Source organism: Cataglyphis hispanica, chromosome 5, assembly GCF_021464435.1.
Source record: "Cataglyphis hispanica isolate Lineage 1 chromosome 5, ULB_Chis1_1.0, whole genome shotgun sequence".
Classification (NCBI taxonomy): domain Eukaryota; kingdom Metazoa; phylum Arthropoda; class Insecta; order Hymenoptera; family Formicidae; genus Cataglyphis; species Cataglyphis hispanica.
In genome coordinates, this window is record NC_065958.1 from 10243779 (window position 1) to 10266288 (window position 22510).

General features: G+C 37.3%; 5 protein-coding genes across 5 annotated transcripts in view; 4 read left to right on the forward strand and 1 right to left on the reverse strand.

Moving 5' to 3' along the window:
* The window catches only part of LOC126849400 (sodium-coupled monocarboxylate transporter 1-like), a 47690-nt gene extending 30057 nt beyond the window's left edge, over positions 1-17633 (forward strand). Inside the window, exon 9 of the transcript XR_007687395.1 lies at positions 17623-17633. The gene's annotated coding sequence lies outside the window, so the exon portion shown is untranslated. The remainder of the gene's footprint in view (positions 1-17622) is intronic.
* LOC126849388 (uncharacterized) lies at positions 22-8690 on the forward strand. The gene is given in 9 exon segments (XM_050591161.1): positions 22-1100; positions 1622-3121; positions 3123-3342; positions 3452-3689; positions 3767-3876; positions 3987-4233; positions 4331-4535; positions 4621-4822; positions 4896-8690. Coding segments are annotated over 9 exon segments (4572 nt in total). The 5' UTR covers positions 22-846; the 3' UTR covers positions 6492-8690.
* LOC126849422 (cuticle protein 16.5-like) lies at positions 9215-10055 on the reverse strand. Its single transcript, XM_050591222.1, has 2 exons — positions 10001-10055; positions 9215-9662 (listed from the first exon to the last, which is right to left on the reverse strand). The coding sequence occupies exons 1-2, from the start codon at positions 10016-10018 to the stop codon at positions 9354-9356; spliced, it is 327 nt and encodes a 108-aa protein (XP_050447179.1). The 5' UTR covers positions 10019-10055; the 3' UTR covers positions 9215-9353.
* On the forward strand, positions 12447-13302 carry LOC126849421 (neuropeptide-like 3). The gene is made up of 2 exons (XM_050591221.1): positions 12447-12642; positions 12897-13302. The coding sequence occupies exons 1-2, from the start codon at positions 12631-12633 to the stop codon at positions 13212-13214; spliced, it is 330 nt and encodes a 109-aa protein (XP_050447178.1). The 5' UTR covers positions 12447-12630; the 3' UTR covers positions 13215-13302.
* On the forward strand, positions 16449-18570 carry LOC126849589 (neuropeptide-like 3). The gene is made up of 3 exons (XM_050591552.1): positions 16449-16474; positions 16781-16958; positions 18081-18570. The coding sequence occupies exons 1-3, from the start codon at positions 16449-16451 to the stop codon at positions 18312-18314; spliced, it is 438 nt and encodes a 145-aa protein (XP_050447509.1). The 3' UTR covers positions 18315-18570.
* The last annotated feature ends 3940 nt before the right edge of the window (positions 18571-22510 follow it).

Consider the following 22510-nt stretch of genomic DNA (forward strand, 5'->3'; position numbering starts at 1 on the left):
TCTGGGCATGCGCAATAGCCGATGTGATTGAATCTATCTACAGCTGTCTTTTTCCTTCTAATATGGAGAGATAAAGATAAAGTCTGAATTAGAGCCAGTTTCATATCCATTATCATACAAAAAAGAATCGCGTTTAGCACAGAAAGCAATCGAAAGTGATGTTGCTGATTGGTTCTTACATTTAGAGCCAGAAATTAGTTTCGTGGATGTAAAAGAAGTATTTCATATATTTATTTCGTGTATAAAAGGACATTGAAGATATATTATTCTTCTACCTCCCTCTCATATTTACATCTCTCTCCCTTTAGTCTCCTTGTTTAGCCATATTTCGGTGTATGGTGTCGCACGGCGTTCACCATAGAAACGAGTCGAGATTTTTTTCATCGCACCGATAGGCGGCCACCGAGTCGAATGTCGATCATAAAAGTTGGCGCCGAATCACGGATGGCGGGGAGCGTTGCGCGTTGCGTCTCGCGGTCGCGGGATCGATAAAATAGAATGGACGGGCCGAACGAGAGACAGAGAGATCGAGTGCGAAAAAGAGAGACGTAGCGAGCTGGTTTACCGCTCGACGCGCGGTACGGGGTGGAGACGCGGTGACGAGAGGGGGAGGCGGGAGGGGGGATGGCGCGCGCGCGAGGGTGGGCGGAGTGGGCGACGCGGCGTGGCGGTGGCAGGCCGCGGTGAGCATAAAGAGGATAGGATAATATCGGTGCGCGTCCTCCTGCGGAGGTGCCCTTTCGCAGGGCCCGTCACGGATTCGTGCCGTCTCTCTCTATCCTCTCTCTTTCCCTCTATATTCTCTAGTAGCCGATCTGATTGCGGCCGAATCTGTACGATGTAGTTATGCCGAAGAAGGGCACGCGGCATGTGAGGGAGCCGGGGAACACGAGAAGCGTCCAGCAGCCGCACGGAAGCTGCGTCGCGCTGCCCGGCGCGACGACAATCATTCCGGAAGTGGCCGAGCACTTTCGCAACGTACATATCGGCGCGACTAACGGCAAGCGTTGGCTATCGCTGAAGAGACGTCTAGGATTGACGACGGACGAGGATGTCGCGGTGTACTTGCTGGATCTCGCCGACTCGGTCGCTACCTCCAGGTACGTTTCATGACACCGCTGTCATCGTCATCATCGTCGTCGTTGTCGTCGTCGACCATGGCTACCGTATACGGTTCGATAACGACGCCGACAGACGCGCGGATCCCTTCCTGAATATTTCGTGTGACAGGACCTAGCTGTCACGCGTACGGGGCTTTCCCCCTACTGTCACCCGACGCGTTTCGTCGAATCGCCATCTTGCGGGAGACGAGGTGCGGATGGAGGAGATGCGAGCAGCGCGATGTCGAAGCCGATCGATACCGGATTGTCGCGGAAGGCGCGCGATATCGAGTCGCGGCCTTTTGAAAATCGCGCGACGTTCGCTCTCGATATTCGCGGGAATATTAGCTGTCATCGCAAGTTTTAAAGTTTAATTAGATACATCATTTCTATCAACACTCCCTTAGGTAATAAAATTGTAGCCTCGAATATATTTTTGCTTTAATCTTTCATTGATTCATTTATAATTAGTCTCATGAGAATATGCAGATAACAATCTCTAATATATTTTTAATACACAGGAAAGATGATAAGTGCAATGGTGCAGAGGATTGGAAGGCAAGTCAGGTCAGGGATGACGATGAGGAAGCTCTCAAGATTGAAGCAACAGAGGAAGAGGAAAAGGAGGAGCCAGTTCGTAGAAGTTCACGGAGGCAAGATCCCGTGTCGAATATTGTCGAGACACATTCTACCAGTACGATAAGTGAAAGCGTATCGTCGAAAGTGCTAAATGACGCGATCAAGTTACACGTGCGACGTAGTTCGAGATCGAAACATCATAAGAACAAGACAAAACATCACAAGGACAAACGAAAGAAGCGGCGACATACGAAGAACGGCACCGAGAACAGCGGCTCCGTCGGACTGAATGGATCCGAAAACACCAACGAGAATACGTTGGACGTGCAGAACTGTACTTCATTAGAAAACAAAGACTTGGACAATTGCGAGACGACGGTAGTCAATGAGTTAGACACTAAATTAAAACTAGACGTAAGCTTCGGAATCAATACAAAGGACGTTGAATCCGTTACGACGAAGACTGAGCACATAGATAGTGTAAGATTTATAAATGATGTAAATAATACGACGAATAACAATGCCGGATGCGACGCGAGAGCTATTGATACATCCAGCGAATCGGCGAGGGATACCTTAGAGGATGATAGAATTACGAAACTAAATTTTAACGATGCGGCGGCGTCATTGTCCCTTCCGAAACACGAGTGTAAAGCCGAGGATTTAAACGAGAACGTAGAATATTTATTAAATCCGGTATCTAACATCAACGATAGGCACGTAGAGGCACAAGCTGCGGACGCACTTGAAAAGATCTCGAAATCTCAAACTACAACGAGCTCGACACACGCGGAATCGCAGGGATATGAAGAAACAACTTTCTATGATGCGTCCCAGAAGGATGACGAATCAAAAGACGCGGAAGATCGCAAGCAGAAGAGGAAACGAAAACGACTGCGTCACGATGAACAAGCCGGAAAGAATTCCGCGAAAGATACTTCCGAAAATAACGTTTCGGACGAGACGGCGGCGTTCAAGCATCGGCGAAAGAAGCACAAACACACAAACGAGCACAAAACCAAGAAACATCATGACGTACGGAAGGCGCCGCAAGACGGTATCGTTCAGGAAGAGACGCAAGATGCGTGTACGCCTGAAATCGAGGCACCGTCATCGACAGTAGGATCCGGAAAAATCACTGACAACATCGACGGCGTAATATCGGAGCCACAGAGACTCGCGATCAAAATTAAGCTCTGCCAGGAATGCGAAGTCCCACACTTGCAGGATGTGTGCCCTTTTACGGAACCTTTACACACGATAATCGACGCGATCTCGTACGAGGAGTGGCTGAGCAAGCACAAGGAGAACGCAGAGGTAACGAAAGCCGTCAAGTCGAAAGATCCGATGTCGGAGGGTTACGGCCGATTGGCGGATGACGGTTTCGAATCAGACGACGAGCCGTTGGCATCCAGTGAACAATGTAAAACCAAATCAAAAGTGCAGAGAAGAGAAACAGTTGCTGGTGGACGCCGATCGACCGTTGTACGCGAGGGACTCTCTGCCAGATTGTCTCGAGCTAAAGATTGCGAACACCGATCACGGTCTCAGTATCTACGCAAAGAACCCGATCCCGATACGCGCCAAATTAGGTCCGCTCGTCGGCACGTCAGTTAAAGAAATGGATATCCCAGATGATTTCTCGATGCGTCATATTTGGGAGGTATTATCCTTATTTCAATTTGACTATGCAATTTTTGTACAATATACTTATTACAATATATTCCTGTTACGAGAATAATTTTTACGGCAAAGAATTTATTTCTTTTCAGATAGATAATAATGGGAAAAGTGTATATATCAGTACTACAGATCCATTAAAAAGTAATTGGATTCGATATCTCAGACCGGCTGAGACGAAGGACAAGAGGAACGTCGCAATGCTTACGACAAAACAAGGCGAGTTGCATTTTGTTACGACCCAGAATATTATATCGGGGATGGAGCTCACTTATTGGGCAGACTCACAGTCTTCCACTTGGACGAGAAAGAATAAAATAGACAAAACAAGTATGTAGATTATATGTCAAACTAAATAAGTTAACAGCTAGTTTATATGATCTTTTCCACACTCATGCCACTTTCAGATTGCGGAGGCTGCAACCTTAATTTCGCACACCCGATATATTATCGATTGCATTGTTGTATCTTTCACGACACAAATTATAGTTTAACCATAAGAAAATATCATTGCAAGGTATTTTAATACTTGAATATCGTTATATTTAAATAAATTAATATACTTGCTATTTGATATTATACTTACTTTACTTATTGCTGTAATGAAACGAATCCTGTCATTTTTAGGTTTGCGGCGCCGCAGTTCTCGGCAAGGATAATATCATGAAACATGCGGCAGAATTGCATGGAGGTCGCGGCGCATATCAATGTCAATACTGCAAAAAATTCTTTTTAAGACTGAATTATTTGGATATGCATAGGACTTACGGATGCGCACAGAATCCGCAACGGTCGCGGCCGCTGTGTGATTTTTGCGGTCGTAAATTTTGTCAGCCGCAAAAACTAAAAGTACACATCAAAAGGATGCATAGCGGTAAGAGCGCGTTGATGATTCGCGATAAGTTATATTTGTATGTTATTATTTCTTTTTTTTTTTATGTTTTTTATTATATCTTGAAATTTTTTCACAGATATGTCCGAAGTGCTCAGGGAATTTCAATGTAAATCATGCTTAAAACTTTTGGGTTCTCGCGCGGCTCTGCAACGGCACATGAAGGAGGTTCATCACAAAGACGTCGTCGCCGCAGCTACATGCGATCGATGCGGAAAGATGTTTCAGAACAAAAGCAACTTAAAGATACACATGCTGACTCACAGCGGCGTGAAACCATTTAAGTAAGTTTAGATAACCGAGCATTATTTTTTATCTAATATCATTTATCGTTTATATATATGTGATTATTTTCTTCTTTTTTATCAGGTGCAAAGAGAATGGTTGTAAGGCGGCTTTTACCACGAAACAATGTCTACAGTTTCATTATAAGAAAGTGCACGGCCTTACGGAAGAGATGATGCCCAAGATTGAAAGATCCGTAGCGTATACCTTTGATGCGTACAGCGGTGGTCTCGTCGAAGATGTGTCTTGTGGAAGGAGCAGTCACGCTAGTCGAAGAAATTCACAGGTGAGTTGTTTTTAATAATTACATAATGATTGGCGAAATATTTTCGAATTGTTTTCATCGTGTATTCTTCTAGCAGGATAACAGTAACAGTTTACCATCTCTGGACGAATGTAGCTCGGAGAGTAGCTTGAAGGTCGAAACAGCGGTGGCGAATCCCGCTCACAATACCATTATAGATTCATTCCAGAATGGGGCAAATGCTACGGCTAAGTATAAGACAGAGCAACAAGAGTCGCAGGTTCCGACTCCGTCGCCACAAACGACAGCATCTTTAACTAGCGGGCTCGACACAACAACGACGATGGAAAACGTGCGGACAGAAATCGATTTGTATGGCACATCGAGAGTACAGAGCAAGGGTAGCAAAAAGTGGCTAGGCGAGTTTAATCCGCCACCTACATCTGATATCGCCGTTCATTTACCGGCAGTCTCAGTTCCGTCTTCTGATGTATACGATTTCGAAGACGGTAGAAAGGATGGTGGTGGCGAGAAAGTGATCTCGCGTACGACAGCGCCAAGTCTGGTGATGGACAGCAATAAACTGGGCTTGAGCATGTATCGTAGAACGGAGAGCGCAAACGCGAGTCTGCTGGTGGAGGCAGCCTTGGACGCCGCCGAGAGAGATATAGGAGCAGTGTCCAGTCCAATTTTAGAGGAAAATGATCGTGAGGCCAATCTGTACTCCATTTCGAGTCAGTTGCAATCGCCGATACCGCAGTCGCGGTCGCCGAATCACCTGGACTCATATATCCAACAGCAGGAGGAACTGATGTCGCCTGCGGCAACGCCGGATGATCGGCACTCTCCTCCTAGCCACTTACACGTGGATTATCATCTTCACCGACCGGTCGACTATATCAGCGCTTCGAGAACGCACAACATCGAGCAATATCTGCATCACGAGGAGCTGCCGCGCGTCTCCTCGCCGAATTATATCCACATGCAGCAAGAAGACCTGGTGTCGCCGTCGGCCACTCCAAATCCGCGTTACCAGGATGTACATCATCATCATCAGGTGCCGACGGATAATCTATCGAGTGACGAGGGCGACTCGGTAGCGCAGAATCTCAGCTTGTCAGTGAAGGAGAAGGCGTTGCAACTGGACTTGTCAACATCTTATAAATACGACTCGCTCGGCGAACAGGATTTTGCTCGGGAAAGATCCAACTTTGAGCCGTTGATGCTCAATAGCGGCGAGCTTCAGGGTCTGGACATGTCGGCTAGAGGTTTTCATCATAGTTTCAGCGCCCAAGTGCAAAATACACGCTACCATCATCACCATCTGTACGACATTGGCGAGCGACAAAGCGTGGATCTCAGCAGAACGAGTAGTTACTCTATGTCGTCGCCCCCGCCGCCACCACCGCCGCCTTATCCGTCGCATAGCGATGTTCTGCGAGTAGTCAGTCTAGATCTCACTCCCGGTGGTCGACACAGCGTCGATTTGAGTCTCTCCAGATCGCATCATCTGCACGGATCCGGCACTCGCGTTATTACTAGCCCGCAACCGGCCGGCTCGGCTGCGACGCATGTAGTACCTGATGCCGGTGAGGGCCGAATATTGTCTCCACCTCCACCTCCACCAGGGTATAATCCCAGTTATCCTGTGAGTCCGGCCCCGTATCATCCTCCGAGACCTGGATACCACCATTATCCCGGTTATTATTAATCCTTGTTGACGTTTGTGAATGTTGCGGCGATTCAATATCTCTTTGGTAAGTTTTATTTTATACATTCGCAAATGTGTTTAGATCTTTTTGTTATTATCTTCTCACTAAACCAGTTTATATAGTTGGAGTTATTAGTGATTTAAATCCGCACATTTTACGTTGTGATATATCCAGGTTACAAACTGCCATTTTCATACCTTGTTTATAAGGTATAGAATATTTTATTCTCGCAAAGATAATGAGCAGATGGAAAAGGAAAATTTTTTCGACAAAAGAGACATTGATAAAAAATTTAGTAATATCGTATGATGGCGCAGACGATCGTTACGTAATTAATGCAGTTAATGCGATAAATATGCACAAAAGAGTGCATACAACACATCCATGATGTTTAAAATGGATGTTATTTTTTTAAAAAGAATTAAGTAGCCCGAGATTTTACGAAGAAAAATCTATTCCACGAGAACGATCGAAAGAGGAAAGTTAATTTATCTTTGTAATTGTATAGCTATAGCTATTAAATTATTTATTCTTTACCTTCCCCCAATAAGCAGTTTATATGCAGAACAGTATGATGTGCGTGATGAGTATATCGTATACAGAATGGTCGTTGAAGAAAAAGCAGAGATACATCGTGATCCAGTGCCACGTCCGTCAGTGATAAGTAAGATTATTAAGAATTGTTATTTAGCTCTTAGCTTATATATATTCTTCTATTTCGGATCTATACTCTCCATTGAGAAATACTCCGTGTAACGTGGCTTTGGTGATAATTGCAGCATCCCAGATAATTTCTAAAGGATATTTTATGCGATTAGATTTAGAGAGAAATTAAAGTAGTAATTATAAGAAACATTTATAAAGGGAAAAAGGATCCATTCTTTCCCGTTAAATATGCGCTGGCACAATTACGTTATTTAAAAAAATTAATATAAATTTTATTTAGCGCACACGTGCTCTTCGAATCAAATAATAGGATATGTATAAAATATGTGCGACTGTCTGGGATGCCAATATTTGTGAAATAATTCAATCAAGATGCCTAACGCGGTAGCTGTAAGTATATCTGCATGGTGATAACAGATTGTAATGTTCACTTTTTATTCTAGTCATTATATATGTATATATATATATATATATATATAAATATCTGTCATAGAGCGAAGGCGACATTAGCTACATACATTGCGAGCATTTCAGCGACCGTGAATAGTTGTCCAAATACGTGTTATTTGTTACGAATGCATATTTAATATCATACGAAAATTTCGCGTTTGAAACTTTCTTTTTTCATGGATAATTAATCCAACAACAAAACAATTATGGTGATATCAACGTATAATATTCCATTATCGAGATAAATCGCGACATTTTAAAATTTCCATTTTATATTCCCAATAATATTACATTATATTTCTTACGCTTGGAATATATACGATATCACGAGCGATTTTCCAAGAAATGTATGTATATTCTTTGTCTATCATAAATCGACATGTTTTATCATACATAAACATAGCACGTTTGCGTGCAACATGTACGTTGATTTTTTTTATATGTCCAGAGATTTTTCTAGATTTACGCCCATTAGCCATTTATCGAAACCAAAGATCTAAAAATATCGTAACTCTTGTGCCAAATCGAAAGGCGCTCATTGTTATATATATTGTATATGCAGCTTTTTTAGCTGAATTTAGCGATTAAAGAGGGGGATAATGTAATGTCTCGCGTTGCCCTCTTTGTTTCTGTCATATTTATCGTCGATTATTTAACTACGCTTCATTACTCGTGCACGGTGAAAGAGATATACAATTATTTTAAGAACATTTTATCAATTTTCTTCGTGTAAATCTTTTTTTTATGACGCTTCTGCCATTAAGGATAGTTACCATTTTATCCTCGTGTTTCGCGTCGACGGTCTTATTTAAACGCATTTTACTTGCGTTTTTTTATCCGATCATATTGTTTGTGCATTGTGCATAATATAAGGACACGACAAACTCGAGATACATTTAACTAAGATATAAATATACATTTACGTACACATATGAACACACACACACATATGACAAAAGAAAAAAATTCAAAAGAAATGTTTACAAGTACAAAATGTGGCACAGAATATATTTGTATCAGGTTTATTAACATTTAATATATTGTAAGTGATATTAATAGAACATGACAATGGAATAAGTAAATTGATGTTGTATTCTCCTCCTCATTCTGAAAAATATTCTTTTTACAGATAAAAATCCCCCGAGAATAAATGGTTCATTAAGAAATTTCTTTTCCGATTCATCTCGTCCATTGAAATGACTCCCTGTATATGACACATCATTTCTCTCCCCTTAAGCAAGTATATTTCTAGATATGAGGTAAATTATACATGTCTTCTTGTATACAATAGATTTTATTGCAATTTAAAAAAAAAGAGAAAGAATTTATAAAAGCCCGATTGATTTACAAAATTATATAAGAATCTATCGTATAAAATTAAAGATCGATACGATGAAATTCCGATTATTATCTTAATCATTGATTACAGGGCGATCAACATCAAAATTTTGACAACGATATAATCCTCGTATATAGTATAATAAAAATTTTGATATTTTACTATTAATCATTCTATAAGTTAATCAAGGATTAAATTAATCGGAGTTTAGGAGCCAAAATATATCTAAGACTGATGCAGTGGATGGGATGCAGATATGAATTTGGCGAATCAAAAACATTATATTATCACTGGAGACTATATTACATTCACAATGTAAAAAAAATCAACGATCGAAATCAATGTTGCAGCAATATTTGGCAGATCAGATCTTGAGGTCGGTTTGCGTCTAATTTTCTCAAAGTATTCAGCGTCTTCCGGCGATGATTGGGGCGGAATATGCGGCTGGCAGAGCGGAATATGCAGCTGGTAGGGCGGAATATGCCGCCGGCAGGGCGGAATATGCTAATGGTGCGGCCGGCAGGGCGGAATATGCCAATGGTGCGGCCGAGAGGGCCGCGGGTGCAGCCAGATATGGAGCGGCTATGGCATGATTGATAGCGTGCGCGTTGTAACTGGAAGCGTAAGTCCCGACTGTCAGAGCCGCAGGCACCGCCGCCGGAATCGCTGGTACCACTCCAGCGGTACAGGCAGCCACGAAGAGAGCGGCGATAGTCTATCATGGAAATTTCAAATATTAGTAATTGTAAAAGCTCGATCAATAATTATAAGAAAGCAAATTAATAAATGAAAATTAAATAAAATAAGAAATTTGCAGTTTCAAAGTTGGTTTAATATAAAATACTATATGCAAAAATTAATTTTAATAATATTTTTAAAAATTATATAATAAAAAATTATATAATAATATATTGAAAATAAATATTAATGAAAAACGGAAAAATTTTAAATGTGCACGTGCAACATTTATTTATATATCAATAAAAATGGCAAGCGTATTATTTACATTTTTATAATGCGAAAATACTAATTAAATTATTTCCAAAAACTTACGAAGATTTTGAACATCATTTTGAAAGTAGTGTAAGTGGTTGTCTTCGCTGCGAAAACTGCGATGCTATTCTCGATTACTTCGGTGTCTTTTATACATCGTGCCTTCCCCTTACGGGAACAAAGACTCTCTCCCACCATGATCACTATTTGTTATACAATTCGCGAGGGCGTATCCGGAATAATTTACTACAACTGGTCTCTCTCCGTTTCTGGATTGAGCCAAATTTTCGTCATCGCTCAAGACCTTTGATTGCAAGCGTTGATATGAATTTTGTCTAAGATATACGATTTATACATATTATATACAAATAATAACGATATACAAGCGTGTATGAAAAATCAGTAATTATTTATTCTTCTCAGGTAGAATTTGACACGTATAAGTTAGTAACGTAAGTCTAGTCCATGTGTTGTGCAATCGTACTATTATTGCTCATCATTCTTTTTTGCGTAAACCCTAAATGTAAATGTAAATGCGCAAATTTATTAAAAACCGCATACTCTCCTTGATATTTATAAAAATGTATAAAATAATCGTGATTTCAAAGATTTTTAGAGCGCTAACTCTTTAAGGAAGCATTTTTCGACCCATGTTTATAGGATATTTTTTATTTAGAATTAAATTTTCTATAAAATCTCAAAGTCTGGTCGGAACGTTTACACCCTCACTCTGTATATCCCAACGCTCTTATTCTTTTTTTTTTTCATTTATAAAAAGTGGAACTTTTTTTATGCAATTTGTATTTTGTCTGATGTTTATTTTATTCTTGTGCATTTGTCATTGATTTTATTTTAAAACATTTCTTACATGAGAATTATTATTATTTCATGACTTTAAGGCTAATATATTTGTTTTTTTAATTGCGTTCATTGTCCATAATATTCCGATACTCCGATCGTCTTTGTGGCATGCTCCTTTGTGAAGAAATCGAAGGGATAGAACGCCCGGGATCAACGATCGACATGCCCTCGAGCCGATACTTTATGCAAACGATCGCCGGGATTTGTTTTTGCCGTGTCGTCGTCGTGGCGTGCGATCAGAAGCAGGATACACCTTTCAAGGTTGCGAGGTTGCGATGTGGTCGGGTGGGATTCGAGTTTCCAGCTACCGTTCAGCTGCTCGTGTCAAGTAATTCAAATCGAAGGCCCTCGGAATGTACGCGTGTCTTTCTCGCGCTCCGTCTGTGCGTTTCGCAAGGAAACAGGAACTCCGACAATTGATTCGGCGATTCCTATCCTAGCGATAATATTGCTTCAACGGCGTCGATCACTTTCGTTTCGGTCTTCTCGGCCCGCCATGATCCGACGCACTTTCCTCCGGGTACGTGATTTACTTGCCGAAGAAGCTACGTTACGTAAATTGTCGGGCACCTAGGGTATCAGAGCGTGTGACCTAGAATGCCGCGCTAAAGTCGCGACCGGACTCGCGATGACAACTCTTTGCGCGAATCGAAACTATTTCGGAATTTATCAATCGAATTAATTCATTTCAATTTTTTCTTAAGAATATTTTCAGATTATTCTTTATTATTATTATTCTATATTATCTTCACACACTTTTTTTATTATATTGCAAACATAATCTAATTGTAAGAAGACTTAAGAAGACGTAAGAAGACATAATTCATTTTAATGAGAGAAATGAATTGATAATAAATATTAAAATTTCTCAAAGTAAAAAAAAACATGATTTTTGGGATAAAAATTTTTCTTAATTTTTTTTTTTAATGATCATTGATCTTTTTTCCGAGATTATAATGGCCTTGATCAAGCGATGCGCTTGAGAGGAAATTATTGTCTATGTTAATACTAGACATCTGTCAAATTGGAGATTGTGATTCTAAATAAGCGTGGCAGTGAGAGAGTTGCGTAACTCTACCTGCGTAACACACAAAGTGTGGCAAAATTGCGCGACAGGGAAAATGATTACGTGAAACGCATCCAGTGGTTTACGCTATGCTGGGTATCATTCACGGAGAGATCTAATCGCGCATTAAATCGAATTAGCAGATGTAGTTTCATGGATCCTTTGGATTTCACAGACGTTTCGCTCTATTTATTTCGATCTCATGTATGATTCTCCTTAAATAGGACTGGAACAGTCCTCGATAGGCAGACACGAATGACAATTTCATTGTTCCTTTCAAAGTAGATATAAGGGAAAAACAAATATCGAGAAGAAAAATTTTTCCAACAGATAAAATTATGCAAAAACTCTTGAAAAGATGAAGAAATGCTGATTAAATTCGCGCGTTTTCAAAATTGACATTTGGCGAGCAAAGGTAGATGTAACGTCATTGCGTAACTAGTCATTAATTGAAGGTTAAACTGTTTCAAATTGATGACGAAAACGTTGGCTTTGAAAGGAAAGCCACTTGACGATGCTCGTCGTGCTTGAGTTCAAGAATCGTGCCAAGAAAGAAAGAAAGAAAGAAATAAAGAAAGAGGCGCGTTTCGCGCATCGACACGCATCGACACGCAGTGTTCGCTAACCAGGAGACATCGATGACCTTGATGAAGCGATAGTTGGGGGTCGTACAACGCGATATAAAGGCTTTTGCTTTTTGATTCGGAAAGCAGATCCCTCGTGTTCTTACCTCGCTCCGAGTTCTTCTCTCAAACCGTACAACATGTTCAAGCTGGTGAGTGCCTTAATAGTATTATTTACAATTTTTCTTTTTTATAATGATGCCTATTAAAATATTCCTAAAATTAGAATATTATATGCTTGATTATTTTATTATTTCATATATTTTTCATCGCAGAGATATCTGTAAAAAAGAGAACACTACTTCTAGTAAATATATTTTAGAAATATATCCCTCTTTTTAAATAAAATAAAATAAATCTAAATACATGTAGATATATAAGAGAATAATAAAATTGTCTCTTGCAGTGCATTCTCGCCGTCCTTCTCGCCGCCGTTAGCGCTGCTCCGGCACCTGCGCCGGGAGCGGTCCTGGCTGCACCGGCCGCCTACGCAGCGGTGCCGGCGCCGATCGTGACAGCCAGCAGCAGCCAGGTGATCGCCAGGAACTACAACACCCTCGCCGCGGCTCCGTTCGCTGCCGCTCCCATTGCAGCGTACAGCACTCATGCCGTTGCACCCTTAGCCGCGGCACCCCTCGCCTACGCCGCGGCTCCCTTGGCAGCTTACGGCACTCATGCCGTTGCACCTGCGTATACCGCCTACTCAGCGCCCCTTATACTGTAATTCGTATTTCGCCAATCGACTGGACTACCTATCTAAATTTGGATCCGCATAAATACATCGATGGATTGACGGATGAATCGCACGAGCCTTTTCATCGCCACATGTTATGTTTGTGTAATAGTAAATTTCAATAAAAATGCCATTTTTTTCATCTCAAAGTTATGGTATTCTTTACTTACCACCCATTTCATTAGCCTTTGATTTACGATTTATATTTGTTTGGATCTTTTCCTTCTTCTAGTTGCGATGCAATAGAATATTTGTTAAAACAAAAAAGACATCTTTATTAATTTATTTATACAAGAATAGATATGATATATTATGTCATATTAAATTATTGTTATTATTATTAAAATATATGCTTTATATATCTGTGTGTGTTATCGGAAATTTGTGGAAGAAATTAATTGACATGTTTCTCTGAGTGAGATGCACAAATCTTTCCAGAATCTTCTGTCTTTCTGGCGATGACGTGCACTATTATAATTAACAATTCGATTATTCTCTCGGGAACAGGGTATTGTCGAATTGTAGGATCGCTTTGGCTTGAAACGAGCTGAAGGAAGGCAAGCGTATATGTGCGCAATACGAGTTTAATTTGCTTAATTCAAAAGAGCGCCCCGGGCAATTTACATCACGGCGTAATCAAGGAAATAAAAGCAAACGCGCGAAGCGAGAGCGAAACTCGTTCGTCCGAGATTGTCGACGTCGCGTGGCTTCTGCTAGTTATAATTTTCTCAATACGGTCGATCCTGTTTCGGTTCCCTTCTTCCTTTCTCTCTTTCTCGCTTCAAGTCAACCGGATCTCATCAGGGATTTCAAGGTGCGACGCCCGCGTATTTTTTCTCAAGTTCAAGTTCGCCGAGTTTGCGGGACACTCTACTTTAATCACTCGGAATTATGGATCGATCAAAGCCTCTCTCTCTCTCTCTCTCTCTCTCTCTCTCTCGATACAATCATTAACGTGTCCAACATCGCGCCGATTTCGGTTAGCTCGATTACAGATCGTATATCGAATAATAAAATGAATACAACCTTTTTATGTCCATCCGTTTTCTCATTTAATCGAATTCTCTCTTTTTATCAAAGTTTTTAAATGCGTAATTACGTTTTAACGAGACATGCATGAGTAATGTAACGTCAGTAACCCGAAATATTAAACGTATCAATTACATTATTGTTTTATTTTTGACTTTATATTAATTCGTGAGAGAGAAAGAATTAATTAATTTTTGTTTCCCTTGGCTTGCCGCCTGATTTGCATATTGACATGGAAAAAGATGGAAACGTGCTTCCAGAGAAGCGAAACGTCACTGCCATTTGAACATGTTAAATATTGCTTTTACACTTTATCCGCGAATGAAACACGCAATATTTTACGTAGGCGTTATATCAGCTTTTGTTCTTTCAATTCGCGAAAACTCGATAATCAAAATAAGAAAATGAGTTACGCAAATTATGAAAAAAAAAAAAAAACTAACAATAAGAGAAATTAATAAAATTTTATTTTTAATAAAAAAACTTGATTTTTAAGTTATCAATTTTTATCACTAAATTTTAAATTAAAATTAAAAATGAAAATTAAAAATAAAAATTAAAAATTCTTATATAGGATTTATACGAAAGGAATTTACATGTCGTTTTCTTTTAATCCACTTATTTTTTTCTTTCTTGGACAGCGAAAGCTAAAACAATTTATTCCGATCCGTGCAGATAATTTTGTTTCCGACCAGCGTTTATACAACAAGGTAAAAGGAAGGCGAGCTTAAGGAATTAATATTTGAAAACGAAAACGATATCAATGGACATATCGGTTAACGTTGCTAAAGAAAAAGCGAAATGGAAACCCCATTTTGTATTGTATATAACCGCGGTATCGATAAAACTTATCAAAGGCGAATTAATACTCGTTGTGACATTAAAATACCAAGGGTAAACGGTTATCTCGATTCTTTCACGTTTGAGTGAATATAGTTGTCGCATGAATCGCAATTGTATTTATTGGCGTTCAGCGAACAAAGACGCATCTGTCAGCTTGACCGCGTGCTTTTACGTAACTCTCCGTTCTTCCCTTTGATGATGCAATCTCTGGCCGGTGGGATCAAAATTAAATGGCATTGCAAACAATCGATTTGAGGAATGCTAAAGGGTTGGCGATAATTAACGAAGGAAACAAATGTTATTAATTTGTAGATTAATTTATCTACAATATTATTAAAGATATTAAAATCTTCTTCTATATGTTGAGAGATATAGAATAATAATATTAATAATCAATAAAATTGCGAAAAAATTTGTTAGATATTTTGTGAACAAAAAATTAATTATACAAAAATTATACTTCTGTGATAATAGCAACATTAGCGCTATTAATATTTTTATCTATTATATGTATAGATATACATTTTGTCTTTCTTGTGTATAATCAAAAGTAGAAAACAATATTTCTTTATTCGTATATTTCTATTCTCTGACACAACTATATCGATATGATTAAAAAGATATACAATAATAATTTTTTCTCAAAACTCTTTGCAACATCTTTCATGAACCGATGTGAATATCAGAGGGGTTGAAACGTCTTTATTGAAACGACTACTATTGAAATGTTGATGCGAGGCTTGAAAGCGACGCAATTGCAATCTCAATAAATTTGAAGTTCATAGGTGAAACATTTGAAACGGTATTCCTGCGAAGTTTAAAGCTAAACGAGGCTGGTCACTTTATAATGATCAAATCAGTATATATGATGAAGATGTTGAGGGAATGACCTCTTTTTAGGGTCTCTAATTAAGTTTCAAACTAATTTTAAAGCTTCCTTTTATTCGCTATATATATATGCATGTGTAAATTGTAGATAATATATATTGTCGTTTTAAAAACTCAGTAAAAACGAAATTGTACAATTATTTATAATGTTTGAAGAAACGTGTATGTCTAAATTCTTAATTTCTTTCTTTTATGTATCGCGATAAAGATCAAGTACAATTTAATATGCGTGTGTTCTTTAATGAGTGGCACTCACGTAGCAATATAATTTTGCGTTCATCCCGAAACAAGTTACTCCCATATTTATCAAGGATGTAAAAATAAATGGCTTTTGCTAAATTTTCATTGATTTGATTCATTCTCATAATACATAATTTTTTTAACAGATTTACTCTTGAAAAACACAGCATTATAAAATTTATAAAGTACTATATTCATAAAAAATGTAAGATTTATTTTCGTAAAATGAAGATTGATAATCCCTTTACAAAGTTAGATACATTTTTTTCCTAGCCTAGCTTTACACGTGCTATATATGTAACAGGTTTTTACCGAGAAACTTTTACAATGTGTACTCGAGACAGAAAAGGAGAGTAGTCCGACCACGCCTGGCCATCATGCGAGCGACCTTGAAGCATCATCACGTCCTCCCCTACCCTGGTTAATGCATGGTCGCGCAACAAAGCTCCATTGGTCGGCGATCGTATGAAGAAAGAAACGGAAAAAGAGAAGAAATCGTGACCTAAGAACGCGCACGTTCGTTTTCCGCTCGAGACAAGGCGACGCCCTCCCCGAAGGTGCTCTAAGAAGGTGCGAAGCGAAGGAGAGACCGGAGAAGGGAGGTTGGAGATTCGCGGTATATCCGCCAGGGATTCCTTACTCCTATATAAGACGCGGCACATCGTATTTTGGAATATTATCGTACTCTCTGACTGCAAACCAGACAGATACACGAGCTCCAAGATGTTCAAGCTGGTAAGTCTCAATTGAAATTTTATTTTATCGAGATCAGGGGGAGGTCCATCTCTGTTCGTCTCTTTCGTCTATCTTTGTCATCGGGTATATATGTTTTTGTTAACGGATTTGTTTTTAGACGGTATACGAATCTCTACGTAATCGTCGTATTGTTTAGCAGAATGTATTTTTTAATCTAGCAATAGAGATTAGAAAACGCGAGAGTAATCTCACGGGAATCTTATTTATACTTGCTTAGGACCTGTATGTTTTAAATTTTTATTTACACAACAAGGTATATAAACAATTCTCGCTTTGTCCATTCGTAATTCTCGTAATAATATATATTTACGAGATGCTAAAATTTAAAATAAATTTCTTTAAATTTCTTTATTTTATAGATTCTCCGTTTCAATTATTTATAAATACCCGAAAGGAGAAATATGTAAAATCCCAAAGGATCATAAAATTTCGATGAGTTGAATATACACTAAATATTGAATTTAAAAAAATTGCAAATATTATAGACATTACACAAAAAGAGAGATTTGTGTGTATGTGTGTATGTCTACATATTTCCTATGAAACAAAGGATATTAATATTTTATATCTCACAAAAGCATTCATCACTATCAATATCATTGATATTACATCGAATATATTGGGGTGGAGAAAGGCTGGCAAGAGATGTTGGGAAAGGTTGGGGGAAAAGGATGAGGGAGAAGGGTGGTTGAGGGAATTAGAGGGATTAAGACGTGAGGGAGAGAATGATGAGGGGAGAAATGGTCGAACTGGGAACTAGGTAAAGGATAAGATTCAAGAGGAGGAGAGATAGAGAGGGAAGGTAGAAGCAGAGAGAGAGAGAGAGAGAGCGGGCGAGAGAGGAAAGATTGATATGGGATGTGTGAATGAAGGTGTATGAAAGGAGTAGAAACGTGATATGAGCCGGAAGCGGAAGTGCCAAAGTAGAGTAGGGCAGGTAGAGATGTGTGTGTGTGTGTGTAGATAGGTTTAAATAGATAGAGATAAGTTAAGTTAAGTAAGAGATAAGATAGTTGTAAGTTGTGTAAGAGATTGTAACCCCAAGGGGAATCAATAAAGCAAATCTAATCTATTACATCGAATATATGTCATTGTTTACAGTTGTGCTTAGTCGCTTTCCTGGCATTCGCCGCGGCTGCGCCCGCACCGGCGCCCGCACCCGCGCCAGCACCCGGAGCCATCATCAGCCCTCTTGTGACATCTTACAACGCTCCTCTTCTTTCCGCTCCGTTGGCTTACAGCGCTTACAGCCTACCGACATACAGCGCGTATTCGGCGATCCCGGCCTTGCCGTACGGATATAAGAGCTATGCGGCCTTGCCGTACGCCTTGTAAGAGCTGTGCGTAGCCCGTGTGGCCTAATCGGAGATATGCATCGGAGGACCAGGCATCGCAGAGACCAAGGACTCATCTTCATGGATATTTCACAAAATCAAAATTAAATTAATCAAAATTAAAAATCGCTCGCCAAATCTCTTCGAAAAATCGTGAATCCCGGCGCGATTCACCCTCTTCCCATTTTCTCTTCATCTCCCCCGTTTGGATAATTTCGCATCCAAGATTCAGAATCAATAAAGTCGCTTGAAAGCAATTTTATGCGTTTTTCTTTTTTTATTCAATTATATTCCATCCTTCTCCGTTTATTTAGACGAAATAGATTGAGACATTTCCGTTCAACATTCGGATCTATTGGCTCGATCTCTTGAAATAAATTTTTTAATTATGCTGCATTTTAGGCGCAGATTTTCTTTATAAAATTTGAATAGAGTGAAATATTTTTGTTTTATCTGCAAGTGTTATTCTTTCATTCAACTGTTTCATTCAATACAACAGCAGAAAGGTATACGAATATACAATGTGAATATATATAGAATGAATATACGCGCGTGCGTATTGAAAGAATCATCGATGAAACAAACACATAATGTTACATCAAGGTATTATTTCTGGTCCCATGCGTAGGATGTTAGAAATATGAAAAGTCATCAAGTATATTCTATATATTCTCTAGACTACGTCGAGTTTAAAATGACACAACTGTAATAATAAATTAATAAATTACTAAAAAATCTTTATTTTTATCGCATCGTTGATGATGTAACTTAAGTGTAGATATACGCATAAGAAGAAACTATATATTTTATTATTTCTCTATTTAAATTCGTCGTCTCGTTTTCGTGCATGCTAATAAAAGAACTCGATCAAGGATGCAACAACATGCGTCGAAATCTCTTTCACGTAACAGGACACACTTTGCGGATTTATAATCATGCATTTCGTGCAACCGATTTCTCTGAAATCGATCGAAATGTGCGACCTACTCTCTCCCGTAGGAAATAAAATTTGCAAATTTTTGCCCGGAATTTTAAATGGGCAGGTACGATTTTGCACTAGGGAAAATTAATTAGATATTGTAGAATGAAATGAAAATATATTATTGGAGGTAATTTTGAAATAAATTGAAAAAAAGTCTCGACATCCTATCTATTGTCTAAGTAAATTGAAAGAGGAAATTGAAATTTGGAAATAAACATAAAGTGACTCGATTAAATAATCCGTCATAATCCATTGTGAGAAAAAAATCATTCATAATTGCATGGCATAATCCTCGTCTTATAACGTTTATTTATATTTCATAATGCGTCGCAAAAAGACTGTTTACATGATGTGTATATATCATGTCATTATGATATAAATCTGATTATGTCAGAATCAAGTATAAGCGTAACCACTCTATTCGAACAATTGCTTCATTTACGTTATCTGTGTGACAAGCACAACTGACACGTACATAATCAGTCGCTCGAAGATTGCGAATTTCAGATTCGCACAATTTCATATCCGCGATCTTCCTCGACGAATTTAAAAGTATTGTAGAAACAGAGTGCTTTTTATTTAGGATTTAAAAATTCTTAAATTTTAAGAGAGAGATAGATATAAAGAAAAAAAAATGGAAAATTCGTTTTATGTAAAATTTTATTCTTTTATAAAATCTTAATTTAAATATATAAAATATATAAAAAATGATATAATATATAAATTCTGTATTTGTAAAATTTAGTTTAGATGTTATGCCAAAAATGAATTTTAAATAAATTATGAATTATTTATTTTATTTAAACTTATTTCTCTCACGTATATTGTGGCTGAATATGTGATCTTGAATACGCGAAAAGAGATGATGATTTATGACAAATTCAATTCTTAGAAATTTTCTCGTTTTACAATTTAATATGTAGATAACAAGACAATATTGTATAACAAGATTAGGCAAATGTATAATACGGAAGGAAAATGAGCCATTACGTAAGTGTTTTAATAATTGGATTTTATGATAAAGCGACGATCCGAATATCCAATTAACGACAAAGCCTCGCTTCATTATTGCAAATGACAACCGCAAAAAGATGAAATTTAATGATCGAAAAAGTCTATTTAGGCGAGGCTACATCTGTAAATAGATAAATTTTGTAAAGAATATAGTTACAAATATCCTGTATAAGTTACAAAAATGTAGAAAATTTTGATTAATTATACCTCATTACATGTAATCATAACATCTGATTATTAGAAACAGTATTATTATAGTAAGAAGATATCTCAAACACATTCCTATATATCGTGAAAGAGAATATCCTGTCTATAATATATACCATAAAGTCACATAAATTATTGCAGAAAAGGATCCGTGACTTTATGCGTCATTTTTATAATTGTGGGTGCATAAATGTGTCCATTCTGATATATTTAGACTATGTTATTATGTATGTGTGTGTATTATTTAAATTAATCCGACACATATTACATGTGTAATTATGCAAGCAATATGCCCGGAATAATTCTCGGTATATAAGCACCTGTCACGTGTAATTTCACGTGACCATTGTTTTTAAACTCTCGAATTAGAAAAATTGAGGATTAAATCGATATTTATATCATTGCATTGATCTGTTGCATCGTAACAGTTGCAAAGATAAATTTGGATTATTATTCCAATTTATCCACACATTATCGTGAGTGAAGGTATGTTATACATAAACATGTAATAATTTGCAAATTATATTTTTTACAGTTGTCAATGATGCGTATATCAAAGCGCTGTAAAGATCATAAATTATATATAGCACACATTTTTATTTAGCGCAACTTCCTATTTTTATAAGAAATTAAAACAGCTATTTTGTATAACTGTTTTCGTTAAAATATTTATATAACATTTTTTATTTAATAATTTATAAAATTAATAATTTATATAATTATTAATTTATGAAATTATTAATTTATAAAATTATTTATATTGACGCAATTTTGTTATGTCATTATTTTTAGGATATATTTGTACAACTTTTCTTAGTTGAAATATTTTTATAAGTTTTTATTTTTAATAATTTAAAAAAATAACACTATTTTCTGCAGATTAAATTAAAATAACATTATTTTATGAGTATAATATAACAGTTTTTTACGAAGAGGTTAACGAAATTGAAAGTTTCTAATTATCTAATTTACGTTAACACTTCTCTATAATATAATCTAAATCAGATATTTAATATTTATATATTTCTATTAAAATTTTTTTGAATTATAAAAATACTTTTTTTTATGTAAATGGTTTGAGAAAATTACGGTTAAGCTTTATGTAAGCCATTTGTTTATTTGCATTCGCGATGGGCATTGTATAACCGGCTTAATTTCTTGTCATTGTAATCTTCGTGCAGTTATGCAAACCGTCGACAGTAATACTAATCTTTGATACATGAGTGAGTATACACATAACCGGATTATGTCAATTATCCGCTGATACCATTCTGGTCCTACGTCCACATTCTGTTTCGCGCGATCAGAGAAAACAATGCGAAATAAGTACGGTCATCTCATCGTGAAAAAATCTGCTTAACGAATTGATTAATTAACTCTACAGTGGGAACATGTTATGTGTACTTGGGACTTTGAAAAAGAATAGGATTCTAAAGAAATATAGTAAAATAAAAATATAAGTAAAAAAAATTCATAGATTAGATTTGTTTGATTTTGCATAAAATTACGAAAAGAATAAAGCAACATTAAAAATATAAGAGTGTTTAAATAAATCCTATATTTGCGTCTATTTATCAGCATAGGTCACTTTTATAAAAAAATAAGTTAAAAACAAAGATATGTCAGCTACAAAAAATTAACAGCGCAATAAAGGACGCGCGTATAAATTTTTATATTGTTATAATTATTATTTATAATTAATGACTCAACTAAAGAAATTCAAGGTATAAAAATTCATACTGCGTGCTAAATTCTATAAATAGCGCAACGAAAGTTACATTTGCATTTTAACAAACGTATAAAGGAAAAGTTCCAAGCAGCGAGATGACATTAAATGACATTTTAATTTAGACGTAAATTAACATGATCTTGTTGCTTGAGACAAAAAGAGCGATATCACTTTCTCCATAAAATACGACTGAGAATATCCATAAATTAATGAAGTTTTCTAAATTATACGAATAAAAAATATCAAAAAATATCAAGTTTAATTC

Coding starts and splice junctions, on each gene's coding strand:
- LOC126849589 (XM_050591552.1), top strand. CDS start 16,449: ATGAAGATTGATAATCCCTTTACAAA. Junction 16,475..16,780: donor ATTGATAATCCCTTTACAAA/GTTAGATACATT, acceptor CCCTCCCCGAAG/GTGCTCTAAGAAGGTGCGAA. Junction 16,959..18,080: donor GCTCCAAGATGTTCAAGCTG/GTAAGTCTCAAT, acceptor CATTGTTTACAG/TTGTGCTTAGTCGCTTTCCT.